The 15,030-nt window shown below is 41.5% G+C and overlaps 1 protein-coding gene across 1 annotated transcript; it reads right to left on the bottom strand.

Annotated features, from left to right (window-relative positions):
• Positions 1–435: 435 nt before the first annotated feature.
• arl6ip6 (ADP-ribosylation factor-like 6 interacting protein 6) lies at positions 436–14,979 on the bottom strand. Its single transcript, XM_061225642.1, has 4 exons — positions 14,904–14,979; positions 12,563–12,616; positions 11,683–11,815; positions 436–5,359 (listed from the first exon to the last, which is right to left on the bottom strand). Exons 1-4 carry the CDS (start codon positions 14,923–14,925, stop codon positions 5,266–5,268), a joined length of 303 nt encoding a protein of 100 aa, XP_061081626.1. The 5' UTR covers positions 14,926–14,979; the 3' UTR covers positions 436–5,265.
• Positions 14,980–15,030: the final 51 nt, after the last annotated feature.

Raw genomic sequence — 15,030 nt, 5'->3', positions numbered from 1 at the left:
TGAAAACGGATGAACCGTAGCGCCCAGACCTGCTCAAAGCTACACAAGGAACGGGCCCCAGCTCCTGCTCGAGATGAGTCTGTGTGTAAAATTCACTGAAGCGCTTCTGAAACTAGTTAACTTCCACAAATGGCTGCGCCTGTTAGACAACGTGCATTTGCCTCAAATCCAGTGTTAAAGAAGCAAACGAGCGAGACAGTTCCATCTGCAGCAGGAACAGATCACCTGGGCTGAGACCATGTTCAGGGCACCTTTCATTGAGTCCAGTAACAGGGCTGTTACATTACATTACATCACAGACATTTGGCAGATGCTCTAATCCAGAGCGACATACAAACAAAGTGCAAACCCATAACCAGGGACAAGTGTGCTGAAAGACCCGAGAGGGAAGTACAGTTGTGTTAGAATACAACAAAAATAAGAACTTGGGCCCTGTAGATTAATCTGACAATTTATTATATCTATAAAACACATCAGCAATACAAGTACTACAAGTAAGCTTTACCAATTATATAAAAAGATAAAAGAATGTGCACGGTAGTATTGAGCCTATCCAACAACACGCCAATCTGTGACAATCTTTAGATGTGCTAGGGTCAGACAACTTATGCATGAAAACATAATGAAAAGAATCACACTAATTGAAAAAAGAAAATCATGATTTTATGGATGAATGAACATCCTAAAAATTAAATTAGAGTTCACACAATTACAGCAGGTTTTTGCTTGATTGCTCCTAAAGTGAAAAAATAAAAACTTATTACAGTCTAAATGTGTTTGATTGCGTTTTAATTCTCTGAGCGAGTGAATTTAAAGCTGGAAAAAGGCACTCTGGCTTCCGTTCACGGTGGTAGTTGGGCACCCCAAAAGACAACAAACAAACAAACAAACTCTAACGCCTACAACGCCACAAAGAGAAAACACATTATAACAACTGTTTAAAAATAAGTATTTAACGGTGGTTCTATAGCTTGACAGAGTAGATGGTGCATGATGGTCTGGCAGCGGCAGCGAGGCCGCAGCCATGTGTGGAGAGAACATGGCCGTTCCAACCCAAGCGACAGCCAGCCCGGAGCTGGCGGAAGCCCAAATGTTTCCTGGAGATAAGACTGCGCTGAGCATTTGGGATGGCTCTAATTTAATAAGGGAGGGAGAGGGAGCAGGAGACACAGGCAGTTTAACATAGTATCTAATTTACAATCTGTGATCATAAAGGTTGCCAAATAAATGATGCGTGACTCTTCAAATATTTTCGAGTGTCAGGCAGCTAGCCTAATTTTGCCTCAGTTCATTTTTTTACCGAAAAGAAAGTTCCCTGAAGACATTTAGTACAGACTGTGAACTTGGAAAGCACATTTAAAGCAATCGTGTTTCCTATTTTCTTTGTTGGTTGTTCTGATAGCAATATGATGTATCAGTGCTGTAAACAGGAGATCTCATTGAGTGCAGTTGCCAGGGCACTATTGAGCGGTTATACACAGACGATAAACTCCCGAATGACATAAACGTGCATATAAAGCGGGGGTGGGCGATCCCAGTCCTGGAGGGCCGGTGAGTATACAGGTCTTTGTTTCCACCAATTACGCTGGCTAAATGACCTACTGTAATTGGCTGTACATACCGACAATGGTTCACTCATAGGTTAGATCGTATTTCATGCAAGGACACCAGCACAATCTTCGGCTGTCATTCGTGCGCTTCCAATGTCAGCATTATTACGTCTAATGTTCGCATTATCTGAGATAAGTGGGTATGATTTTCCAAGCAAATTAAGAAATACTCATTAAAAAGTACACTCGGTTACCCAAAAGGACATTGTGAGAAACAAGAAAAATTAGCGATAGTCTCCAGGAAATTGAAAATCAGTTTTAATGAATAATAAAAGGAGTGTTCTCGGAGAAATGTTAAAAATAAAATTAAGTGGCACTTGGAACTTGCATCTGTGGCCCAGAGAGTTCTTTCTCCCCCCTCGGAAGTTGAGGTCCCATACGGTTTGCACCGTCAGATGAGAGGCAGGTCCACAAGCTATTTTAAGTAGTGGAGCAGGTGTTCATAAATAAGTGAGCATCATAACGCAACGTCAATTACCAAACGAGCGTGCATACACTCAAGAACTGTGACATTGCTTTGTTCTCCCGGGCTCACGTGAAATGCCATTAGCCCTGTCCCTGAGACGAAAATAAAAACCCAGTCAATTTATTATCTATGCGTGATGTTCCAACTAATCATATTACGGCTGAAGTTTAACACATGACGAACATTCTAACTTCAGACACCACTAATTCATGGGACAAAGAAAATATCATTAGCTACACCTCCCATTACAACCTTTCCGTTTTGGGACAAGTGTAAAGGCCAACTCAACACGAATGTATATAACACTATTAATCTTACTTTGGAATAATAAACAATGCCCTTGCCCTTGATAAAATGTCATTATCAATCCGGGTTTGCAACTCTCATCCTGGAGAACTACAGCAACTAATTCAGAACCAAGGAACCAGGTTAGCTTGACACAAACGTGTAATGAACTGATTTAATTAATCTGAGTAACAAAGAAAAAAAAAAGCGCAGCAGATCCTGTGGCTCTCCAGGGCCATGGCTACAGTCTCCAGAGGGGAGTATCACGAAGCAGGATTACCAAATTACCTACAGTAGGTCTTCAACCAGGAACTCTTTTTTACTTTTCACTTCTATCAATTCAGTCTAATTTGGATGAGTCTGTTTATTACTCATCCAGTTTACTCAGTAATCCTGCTTGAAACAGGGCCCTGTTCTAAATCATAGGATCAATGTGCATATTTGATTGAGCGTAAAACTACACAATGCGTAAAAGTATCATGGGATGTGGGAACACACATATTTAAATGTAACTATGTAACTAGGTGAGTAAATATTTAAGAAATAGGCTATTCCAAAGCATCTACGAGTGCTGAATATGGTTGCAATGAGAATTTTCTGAATCTTACACGTAAATCGAGATGTCGGCCTACATGGACTGCTAGGTAGAAGCTGTCCCACAATACCGTGAGATAAATGAAGCACCAACTTTTGCATTTCGTCATTTTATAACAAGCCGAGTTCTGCGGCTGTGGGCTGTGGGATTAGCTGCCTGTTTCGCTCTCGCCACAGCTGTCAGAAAGCCCTCTATAATCAATGAGAAATGCGCCAAGACGGGTTCCTCTGCCGAGGGTTTCGCTCCATTAGGGGTGATGGCCACGCCGTCAGAGTCCGAGATTTCCAGTCTCGACACAGCGGTCCCCTAAAGGGACGCGTTGCCCAAAATGCCCCGTTCACACGAGGCGTTCGCTGTCATACACTGCATTACAGAGAGGGAAGACTCAGACATCTGAAATGCCATATGACAGGTACAGTGTATCCCATGTTTGTAATGAGAAAATTACACCAACGTCATGAGTGGTTAGTGGAAATGAGCTTGTTTTTCTTTACACATTTCAAAATGTTTTGCAGACAGCATAATGTAAATTGTAGGGAGAACGTGTGAATATTAATTGAACTAACACTATTCAGTACATCATAGCTGCCAACTCTCACGCTTTCGGCGTGAGACACGCATTTGCATGTGCGTGTGAAAACAGGCAAATGCGTGTGTCTCACGCCGAAAGCGTGAGAGTTGGCAGCTATGGTACATGCATATTTGCTCACATTAATACTGCAGACATGCAATATTGAGAAAGAAGGCTGGAGTATCACATAACAATATCATAACAATGTCATTACAGGTGTAAAAAAACCAAAACTTTTTTACCACACCAGAATATTATTCATCTCCACTTTTGTGTGTGTCTATTCCCACATCATTCCATTAAATCTACACATCAGGACAGAGCAGTTATGTAGAAAAGAAAATGAGCAGGATTCAATGTCAGTCTTTTAGGGTAGGGCTACATAGATAATCTATGAAAAATAATTTACAGAAATCGTTGACACAAAAACAGAAAGGCTGTGGATGTTTTGTGAGAAAGTCATTTCAACCACACCACCAAGTCATCTGCTGTGAATCAGCATTTCCTCAACTGAGTAAAAATCTTTCCTGCCCTGTCAACTACTCTACATAAACACCAAACCAAATCGATGAAATATCCGCTTTCTCTTCAAGCATTTTCTTCAAAGATAGAGGAAAACAAAGTCACTGCTGAAGGGCGACAAGGGAAGGCGAAATATTTCAAAAGCTTCTGGAATTGCCTTGCTTTTTTATTCAATACAAAGTGAGCAGTATCCGTGACCATTTCAACAGAACGTCAAAACATCGAAGTGACAAAACCATGAAGTTTTTCTGTTGCACGCCATCAAGCTGCATCAATCCTGGAGTGACTCATTACATTACCCTTTAGCTTCTGAAAGGAATGGAGACAAATGCAGGCAGTAAAGCAAATAATGAGAGCAGCCCAGACAGAGCAGAGGAAACCTCACACTGAAGCCACCTGGCCTCCTGCACTGCAGAAAAACAACATCAACAGACTCGAGTGGTTATCAATACATTAAACGAGTGCTAATAGGTCATCATACTGAATACATGAGGTGAGTGTTAATAGATAATCATCTGGATTAAAAGAATGGTGAAAGTCTGCTCAAACAGTGGGTTTTTTTTCTTCTTTTTTCAGAACTGAGAAGAACATGATTGAGACTCCGCAATAAACACATCCAGTGAAAGTAGTGGCAAAATGTCCTGTAATAAAATTAAATCTTAAAAGTGAATATTAATGCTATAGCGACGTATAAAGATTCATGCTTTTCTAAAAGTTATTTAACACAACTGTTTTGCCCTTCTGGGCTGCTAACAAGTGTAACTCTGAATTTGTACCTTAAAATGTGCATAGTTTCAGTGTGTGCGACTCACGGCATCGTAAAACACTGCAATAATCTCTCTAAATAAGGCAATTCTGTAAAAAAAACCTTGGCACGAAGTATAAAACTGAAATCTGCAAAGTCTGTACTTTCCCCTAGACCCCAAAGGCACTTAAATGCAACAAACCCCATTGACCAAAAGTCATTTTCCTGTATTCTTTCAGGAACATACATCTGTATACATATACACTTTCCCTACTTTATTTTTAGATAATTTTAGCCAGTGTTGTAACCCAAGCTGTAATACCACAACACCCGCTGTGTTTATTCAATTTCACAGAGGCACGTGTGGGAAACAATCGAAACGTCTGACAAGAAGAGAGGGGGGGGGAACGTTATGGATTTTCTGTACGTGTGCGGGAGTACAAGCAGGACGCCCGAGGTGGAGAGCCGGGTTCAGGACAGACACCAGACCACGGTGAGGGCTGCCACCAGGCCGTTCAGGATGGCCATGCTGTAGCCGATGTGGAAGGAGTGGCCCGTCATCTTTCTGAAAGAAGAACACAAACACGCACGGTGTATAGCTTCATCACTTATAAAGATGAGAGAGAGAAAGAGACAAGAGAGACAAAGAGCGAGAGAGAGACAGAGAGACAGAGAGACAGAGACAGAGCACGGGGGGAACAGTTGCGACTCAACAGCTATCAGACAAGTAGAAAAACGATGAGCCTTTGCTAGATGATATCCATCTATGATGTATGTGCTAAAGATCCCTCAGCCTGTAGAAAAACATGCTAAAGCACATAGGGTGGTGTGCTGGGCTGTAGCTGGTAATAATGCGATGCTATTTGACGCTGGCGTGCAGGTGGGAGCCCTGTGCTCGTCGCGATAAGGCCGCTACGTCTGAGGAGCTGACAGGAGACGCCGTTCGTCATTAAACTGTCACCCGCAGCGCTGTGAGCGGGGACGTGCGCCGTCTCCTCGTCTCTCTTCTGCTCCGCTTCCCCTCTGAGCCTCGCTCGACCTGGCAGGCTCCCCGTCCGTACCTCCCCCGAGGCGCGCCCCCTGCGGTCTGAGCAATGACCCCCCCCCCCCCCAAACATGAACCCACACCCTGTGCGTGCCATCCAGCCCAGCCCAGGTTGGTCTGGAATAGCGTGAGAGGCACGGACCCCTTGAGCATTGTCACAGCGCTCCACCCGCTTCCTGTCTGCAGTATGGACTATGCAGCATTTATAGTGTGGACTACAGAATGCTGCATCATGGGAATACAACCAGGTCACTTTCAGCAAAAGTACTTCACACTGACACGATGGAAGAGGACTGAAAACAGATGAAGGGGCGTCAATGATAGTCGTAAACACTGTAGTTACAATTGCTGACTAAAAATGCTCAGAGGAGTAATTAAAATATTTGATACAATGACATAATTTTTTTTACATGGCTGAAGCTCAATGTTTTTCTCTGGGAGTACCAAAGACTTGTGGCCTGCAATAGTTCTGGAAATGTTCCAGTCTGAGAAGACAAACAGGAATATGATTGCTATTCATGAAATCAGTGAAATCAGGCACACTTTCACTCATGACATGGAGACAGGCTTGTTTCCTACCAGCAATCAAGAGCTTTGTGCTACTTCTGAATTCGCTCAAGTGAACAAAAAAATGCTGTGGCAATTTTCCTCAACGCAAAAAGAAAAATGCATTTGTTCATGTAAAGAATTCCGTAGTAGCCGATGCATGCATCTTGTGCCATTACTCAAACCCTACAGGGAAGCCTTACACACACAACTGGCCCATGCAACACAATTAACCTTCATGCCATCAGAATACGGCAATTAAAACGGTCTAAATTTCCAATCAACTTAAAGTAAAGTCATGAAAGTCATTCGTTTCTCTATAATGTGCGTCGTAGTCAACAATTTATAACCATCAGATGACCGAGGGACCCGTTTCTTTTCAGACCTCGCTGCACTGGCATTTGGACTGATGTGTCATGACAGTTGGTTTCTATGGAAACATGGCCAGGCAGCTCAGAAGGCAGACCCAGCTACAGACAGAAGCACAAATCATGCAAATGTACAGAGGAGGGGAAAAGGCACAAAGTCACAGGAAGACTTTATCTTGCCGCCGAGCGGAGTGAGGTTTGTAAGCCCAGCCCTGTCCACAGTGCCCGTGCAAGCAGGGTCCGTGGTATTTAAATAAATACATAAATATCAATCACAAATGCCCTTGCCTTTACTCGGTAATAACTCCTGTACTGTTTTCCAAACTTATTTACGAGTTTCTAATGAACAGGTCTAAGACAGCAGTTTCTCACCCTGCCTTAAAGACTAAGTGCAAAAACCTCATTCCCAAACACTGTAGAGTTTAACTATATTAACTTCAATATAGGGGCTATGGTGATTTGTACATTGTTTAAGCAGGTGTTTGTCCACCTAGATACAGAGATGATCAGAAATGCACTTGCTTTAGACACACCACTCATTGGGGAACAGCAGCACTGCTGGAGGATTAAGCGGATTAAATTCTCCCCAAAGCTTCAAACTTCTGCTCCATTTTGTGTTTTGATAATGAGGAGATGCTCTCTCTCAGACGAAACAAAGAATGAACAATGACAAATGGACATACAAAATGTCCACTCACAAAAAATACAAAACAAAAGATCATAATTACAATTTATATACAACTAATAATAATTGTTATTTAGTTGCCACTTTTATCCAAAGTGACTTAAAGTTCATTACACTAAGAAGGGGACAATCCACCCTGGAGCAATGCGGGGATAAGGGCCTCGCTCAAGGGCCCATCAGCTGTGCGGATCTTATCGTGGCTACTCCGGGGCTTGACCCTCCAACCTTCCGGGTCCCAGTCATGTACCTTATCCACTAGGCTACCCTATAAATAAATAAAAAAATCTGTGGAAGTGTGATGCTGAGTGTGTGGACGCCAGGCAGAGTGACGCTTTAGCAGGATCAATGCGTCCCAATCTGCCACAGGTCAATACTCACCCGCAGGACAAATATGCTTTTAGCTGCTCAAAGCTTTACCAGACCATCAGCGCTGAGAGCAGGGCCGCCATTCGATAACCCAAACCGTGCGCAGAAACAGCATACCCTTACCCCCGCAGACACAATCGATGCGTACTTTTCAATCATCTACGGGCTAGCGCTTCTTAAACTAAGGTTTTGGTGTGGATGCTTCACCGCTTGCGTCTCGACGCTTGTCGCTGGGAAGCCTTGCGGTGGCAGGCAACTGGAAGGGGACTTCTCCCATGGTCGAAGCGCAAGCGCGCGGAGTTGGGAATCCGAGCGGGAGGTGAGAGAGCGGAAGAGCCCGGCGTGCCGGAATGAGCCGATGGCAGCCAATGACAGCGCGGCCCAGCTGACTGCACGGCCAATCAATCGCGCAGTCCCACCGAGCGAGCGGGACCACATTCCAGCGCACGCTAATTGGATGGAGATGCATTCCGTCCAGCCATAAACTCAGGTTCGAGATAAAATACCACGCGCCAATGGCCGTGCGACCGGTTTCAGGACAAACCTATTACCCTCGGTCCAGTGCAACTACGTCAAACAGATGCCCCAAGGTATTCTGCGGTTAACCGGTGCGGAACGAAAAAAACATTACAACAACATTTTATGACCTACATGATTTGAATGAGAGGCTACAATTTATTCAGTGCTACATGCAAAATTGCCTTGTAGTTTCACACATTTGTGAAAGTTTGAAACAAATGCACAAATCAAGAGCAGGCTTCAGTAAAAGTAAATTTTTAATAAAGTTAATCATTAATAACACTGTGAATGTGCAGAAATGTATAGTTGTCTACAGCTGTTACAAAAGACAGTCTTGCTTTGTGATGTGATGGTAGGAGGCCTTTAGTTCTACACAGGAGTGACCACTGCTCTATACAGTTTACCAGAGCCACCCTGTTTCTCAGTTCTGTGCACTCCAGTAATGAAGAGACTCGCTCATTGAACATCTCACTATAAATACTGGGCATTTTTAAAGTAATTATCATATTGTTTAGGTGATAAGTTAAGTGACTACAAAAAATATTAAGTGCTTTAACTCAACTGCCTTAGCACTGTGTGAGCTGCCTAGATGTACCTAGATGACCCTGTGCAATTTCTTTAAACAACCCTTCAATTAGTACATTTTATGGAAATTGTAACCAGCGGTGAAAAAAACAAACAAAATAAAAACACACCCAATGGAAAAAAATAATCTTTCCATCCCAAAGTCCATGCATTTACCAGATCATTTAACGCGCATCGGGTTTGAGTTTTGACCAAGTTGTTTAACAGGTGTACAGCCTGACCTGGTTCTGCCCGGCCAGCTGTGCGTAATATGCTCCAATTACAGCCAAAATTATGAGCGATGAGAGGACGCCCCAAAAGTCGCGACCGAAGACAACCTGCGCGTTTTGATGAACGAGGCAGCCCATCAAAACGGAAGCGTGGCAGCTCGGTCTCAAATTGTTAAGTGTCGCATTTGCCAACGGAGATGTATGCAACTGACACGAGCGCTTTCATCCTTGTCTATTACAGAATCTCTCTGCAGAAAAATGAGCCTTTCTGTGCTGCTTTCACCCAGTCTGCCACGGAGTGCTGTGAAAGAACGGTGTTCAGCCTCTTCTGGCTACGTGACACAGGGAACAGTATAGCTACCCCTTCCGGAAGTATCCAAATGACTATAATCTATATAACACAATTTTTATGCAGAAATACATGTAAATTAACATGCAAGGAGAAAGCAAGGATCCACAACATTGTTAGTCTAGCTGCTTTTTTAACATGATGCAGTCTTTTTCAGTACACCTGGAGTGAATTCTCCTGCCATTAAATAACATCAACAAAAACAGACATTTTATAATAATAATAATGAATGTAAATAAATGTTTAAAAAGTCATAAAAGCTCAAATATTATTTCATGATCAAAGGAAAACTTAACAGTGACATCTGGTGGTAAAGAAACAACATTGAGACTAATGTAAGATAGAACAAGAAGCAAGTGAATCCAAGAACAGATCTAGAATCAGTGGCCTACAGAAAACAGATCTGTGGTGGAGCCAGTGGATCACACAGCAGCTTGCGTGGGATGATTGGTCCAACACAGGTACCACAGGTGAAAAGGGCCATTTTGGCTGGATCGATCATTTTTAAGATATTTATGATACTTAACTTGTACTACTACTCTAGTTTTATTAAATAGATTAAACAATGATCAATAACAGCTTTAAGTAATCCATTTAGATGTAGTAATGAAGTAGATTAATTTAAACAATTTAACTGGCATTTTCAAAATGACATATTTCCTGTATATTTTCTTTTGTTGGCATTTGGCAGACGCTCTTATCCAGAGTTATACAGTTATACTGTTATACAGTTGATTAGACTAAGCAGGAGACAATCCTCCCCTGGAGCAATGCAGGGTTAAGGGCCCAACGGCTGTGCGGATCTTATTGTGGCTACACCGGGATTAGAACCACCGACCTTGCGTGTCCCAGTCATTTACCTTAACCAGTCATTTACCTTAACCACAACGCTACAGGCCGCCCTTCTTCTTTGACTTATCATGATACTGTAGATACTAATTGTAACATGGTGCTTTTGAACTAAAATGGCTGATAATTTACAAAAGCTTTCTTGCCATATTTTGTCACTTCTACTTTATGTGCATTTTATTTTCAGTATATACATCGGTGTAATTCATAACTGTTAATGACCAGCTATCGAGTAATTCTTCACATTGAACCAGAAAAATGAACTCTGACTTAATCCAATGAGAAATTTGTTTTATTTTATTATTTTTTAGCTAACTTGCAAATGTTCCTAAAATAAATGAATACATTTTTTTTTGCATTTGCATCCACACTGATCGGAGGAAAGGAATTTCCCCCCCTATTCCCCTGTGGTATCTTCCCTTACCAATACTGGTAGTTAGGACTTTTAGATACATGCTCTATGCCATCTATGTCAGTGTACCAAAATATACAACAAAGCATACATATAATCACATGCCATGGTTCGTCATAAAATATTTAAATAGGCTATATTCAATTATTTAGGTATTTTCCATCAATATAGCCTATTGAAAAAAATACAATATTACTGGACTCTAAGGGCTATTCATTTCTCATTCACAGAGCAGATATGGCGTAGCTCATATCTGAGAGCAAACACATCCAATCAGGGCTTTACTCTGTTTTTTCAGAAGATATACTTTGTTGAACCATGTGGGGTAATTTCTCCTCTGCATTTGACCCATCCTAGTTACTTGGGAGCAGTGGGAATCCACAGTGCAGTGCCCGGGGAGCAATGTGGGGTTAAGGCCCTAGCTCAAGGGCCCAACAGCTGTGCAGATGTTGTTGTGGCTACGCCAAGGCTTGAACCACAAACCTTCTGGGTTTATGTACATTAGCCACTACACTTCAGGATGCCCCCGAAAAGTATATGAAAACAGCCAAGTATACCATCATGGACAAATCCAGAAAGAGCAGGTGAGATGGCAGAATGACCAGTGGCAAGCCTGTAAAAACTACAGTGCCAATTTTTGGCACTGCAATTACTGTTGATGAAAGCCAATTAGCTGGGGAAAATGTGCCTTTTTGTTCTTTTGAGTGAACTCTGGAAGGCTCTACCATTGTAAAAAAAAAAAACATGTATAGGTATAACACAAATCTTATACCTATTTCAAGAAAGTCTAATTCACGTTTAATTACTGACATTGTATCAAAGGAAGTCACTTGTTACACAGGTTATGCTTTGTTTTCTAGAATGGCCGGCATTATAAAAGCTGCAATACGCTCAAAAGATTGAAACACACAAACCCCAAAAGGTGTGATTTTTGGGTAAATGAAATGAGTCTGACCTGTGTCTTGCAGGAGACAGTGGTGTTGGAGGAAACATGCCAGGCTCAAAAGAATCAAAGTAAGTCAAGGTCCAGGAGAAGCTGCAGCATGAGACCCCAGCTACTGTAGACAAGATCAGCAAGCTCCAAAAGCCTGGGGAAAACACGTGTGGAATGAGCAGTACAGCAATTACAGTGTGAATTAAGTGCATCGTAAAACAGGAAATCACACATAAATCCACCAGGTGGTCATTTTTAACATAACTGGGCTTATTTCCATTTTAATTAAGTAAGCACCATTTCATGTATATTTTATTTAAATATATACACTCACCGAGCACTTTATTAGGTATTTACACTTGATTTAAAAAAAATCTTTTGCCCCATTCATTGCCAATGCGAGATACTAGTGTGTGTGAAAATCCCAGGAGATCAGCAGTTTCTGAGATACTCAAACCACCCTGTCTGCCACCAACAATCATTCCACAGTCAGTCACTTAGATCACATTTTTTCCCCATTCTGATGGTTGGTGTGAACATTAATTGAAGCTCCTGGCCCGTATCTACATGATTGTATGCATTGCACTGCTGCCACACAAGTGGTTGATTAGACAATCGCATGAATAAGTAGGCGTAATAAAGTAAAGATGTTCCTAATAAAGTGCTCGGTGACTATGTTCAATATTATATTAACTCGTGCCAATGTTAGGCCCAAATCGATTTCGTGGCAAATTCATCTTGAATAAACTGGGACACAAATATAATCAGTTGACAGGTGACAATGACCACCTGTGGGAACGTAAATTTTATTTCATGTGCCCAACAAAACTCTACACTTTTTTCCTTCAAGTTTTTCCCCACAAGTAATGTGACTGTATATTTGGTTTGGATTTATATTTACCCAGTAGTTTTATTTCTGAACCATCTTCTGTGGTTAGTGTCTCACTGCGTAACTCTGAAAGAGAAAATGGATATCATGACCATCGCCTGTCTATAAAGAAAACAGACAGTATATGATTGTGAACTACTGGGATAGTCAGTGACTGCAATTAAGAAAAACGATATGTTCTGCAAGCGTAAGAAATGTCAATATTATAACGACGATGATGTTACAGTGTGCAAATACTTATCACAGAGCAGCTGTAAGCACCAAGAGGGTACTTTCGTTGATTTCAGACATAAACAATATATGATATTAGGCTAATCGGCGTCACATCCATCCGCCGGAAAGCAAGATGAAAATAGCAAGCCTGCTCGTGGCTATTTAAAACGCAAGTCTACAGTTAATTAAATAATGTTTAGCTACCTTTCAAAATAAGGTACATGAACGCCAAGAGAAACGCGACGATCGAAAGTATAACAATGCAGCAGAGCATTGAAAATATCCTCCCAGGCCAGTGCTTCCCATTGCTCCAGTATTTCTTCAGTTCCGCGCGTTTGCTCAACTTGACCGGACGCTGAGATCCTGCCACTTTAAACGAGACTGCTTTCCGAGTTGCAGTTTGATCTTGTCTATTGTTGTAACTTAGTGATTGATCTAAAACCTCGAACTGTTCGTCTAGCCTTCGAATTACATCTGAATCCAATTCGTTTTCAGTAACAGGGGACACAGAATCATCCAGTACTTGACCATCGCTTCCACGTTGCATTTTTGGAACTAGTTGGAGCTCTAATCTTAAGAGTTGATGTTGATGCAATGTATTTCCAAGTGCGATATGGTTTCAAATATAGCGTAATACAACACCTAATAAATAATACTGAACGCTGATATAACTAGCCAATGTTAGCTACTGTCAATTATCTTATCGGGTGGTGACAGAATCCGTGACGCAAATATTTGTGGCTCAAGTTACGGACAGCTAACTTAATGTGAAAGTTAAAAAGACGACAAGATGTTGCTAGCTCTTGTATTCAGACTACGTGTTGACAACTAGCAGGGTAGCGAGACCAAAGTTAGATCAACTCCATGATAAACTGAAGTGTGTTAATTCAGCTTTCGAGTTCACGTTTAAGACTAATCGCAAAGACTAAATATTGCTTACAATAGTGGCTCAAAACATCACGGCTCACTTCCGTGTCAAAACCCCGCCTAAATAGAACTTAACCAATCAAAATAGTGAAGTTCTACAACTACTATGTAGCAAAATGCTTACCTATTGGTCCATTTTTACGTCATTAAAAAGTACAATATAGTTTAGCTGCACAACACAGCAGGGAAACGCTGTTCGTGCTGGTTTTTACTTTTGCCCTTTCAACCACGTTCATGAACCAATTGTATTACAGTTTAGTGAGAGGTGGAGACGGCGGGTCACACTATAGCCTGTAAACATGGTGAGTAAAGTTTCCAACTAATTTATAAATCTTTCGCTGTAGTTTGTTCATTTCCTTTATAAATTAAGGAAAATCAAACGTCAGATTTGTTGTTTAAATTATACTTTTCACTAATTACAGTCTTAGCCTTAAGAGTGGAAACTGATCTCACAGTTAAATCGCTAGTTAGCTACCGTTAGCCGGTTAGCTAAATTGCAATGCGGTAGCCATTTCATTCAAACGGTTTGGTTTAGCTACCGCGTGCTACTGCGTTTTCTAGAGTTTATGAAGGTAGCTGGCTCTATATTTTAATACCATAATAAAAAGAACGACACTAACTGCATTAGTATGTCATTTAATATTAATGGAATATCTATCATGAACAAAGGTCGCTGCCTTAAGTTTCATGGACGAGCTATTGGGCTTGCGTGTTAACGTTAGCTATCCTTTATTGTTATTTTAGCCTGTTGCCTAACCAACGTTAGCGAACGTCTTAGAAAAACTACTAGCTATTTCTGTGTTGCTTCTTCGGCTCACAATGAGAAACTCGGCCAGCTGTCCAATTTGGCTAATTTTATAAATCAGCAGTGGTTGGGCAGAACAATTGATCACCCGAGACCTAATTCAGCTGCACAGCCTCCGTTCCCCGGAATAACTTTATTGGTAACTTAATTTAGCAGCTAAGTCGTTTGTCGAGTTGAAAACAATGGGCTTTAGGAAAACAGTTTGCCATGTCATGCTGCGTTCATTTGTGAGCCAGACATTCACAATTGCTCATTACACACCAATAATTTTACGACAGTGTACATGCTTATAATTATGCTCAGTCCATGAAATAGCAGCCCACCTATATAAAACGGTGACACACGTTGTGTGATTGGATGCTACGATGAACGATATGTTTAGTTCACTCTAGAGTAGTCGTAACCAACCTTGTTCCTGGAGATCTACCATTCTGTAGGTTTTAACTCCAACCCTAACAAAGCACCAATCACTTAACAGCAAGAGACCCAGTGAGCTGATTAGTAGAATCAGGTGTGCCAAATTAGGGTTGAAATG

This window comes from Conger conger, chromosome 17 (assembly GCF_963514075.1).
Source record: "Conger conger chromosome 17, fConCon1.1, whole genome shotgun sequence".
NCBI classification, from domain to species: Eukaryota; Metazoa; Chordata; class Actinopteri; order Anguilliformes; family Congridae; genus Conger; species Conger conger.
Note: the sequence above shows the minus strand (reverse complement) of the source record. Positions and strands in the feature narration are given on the sequence as shown.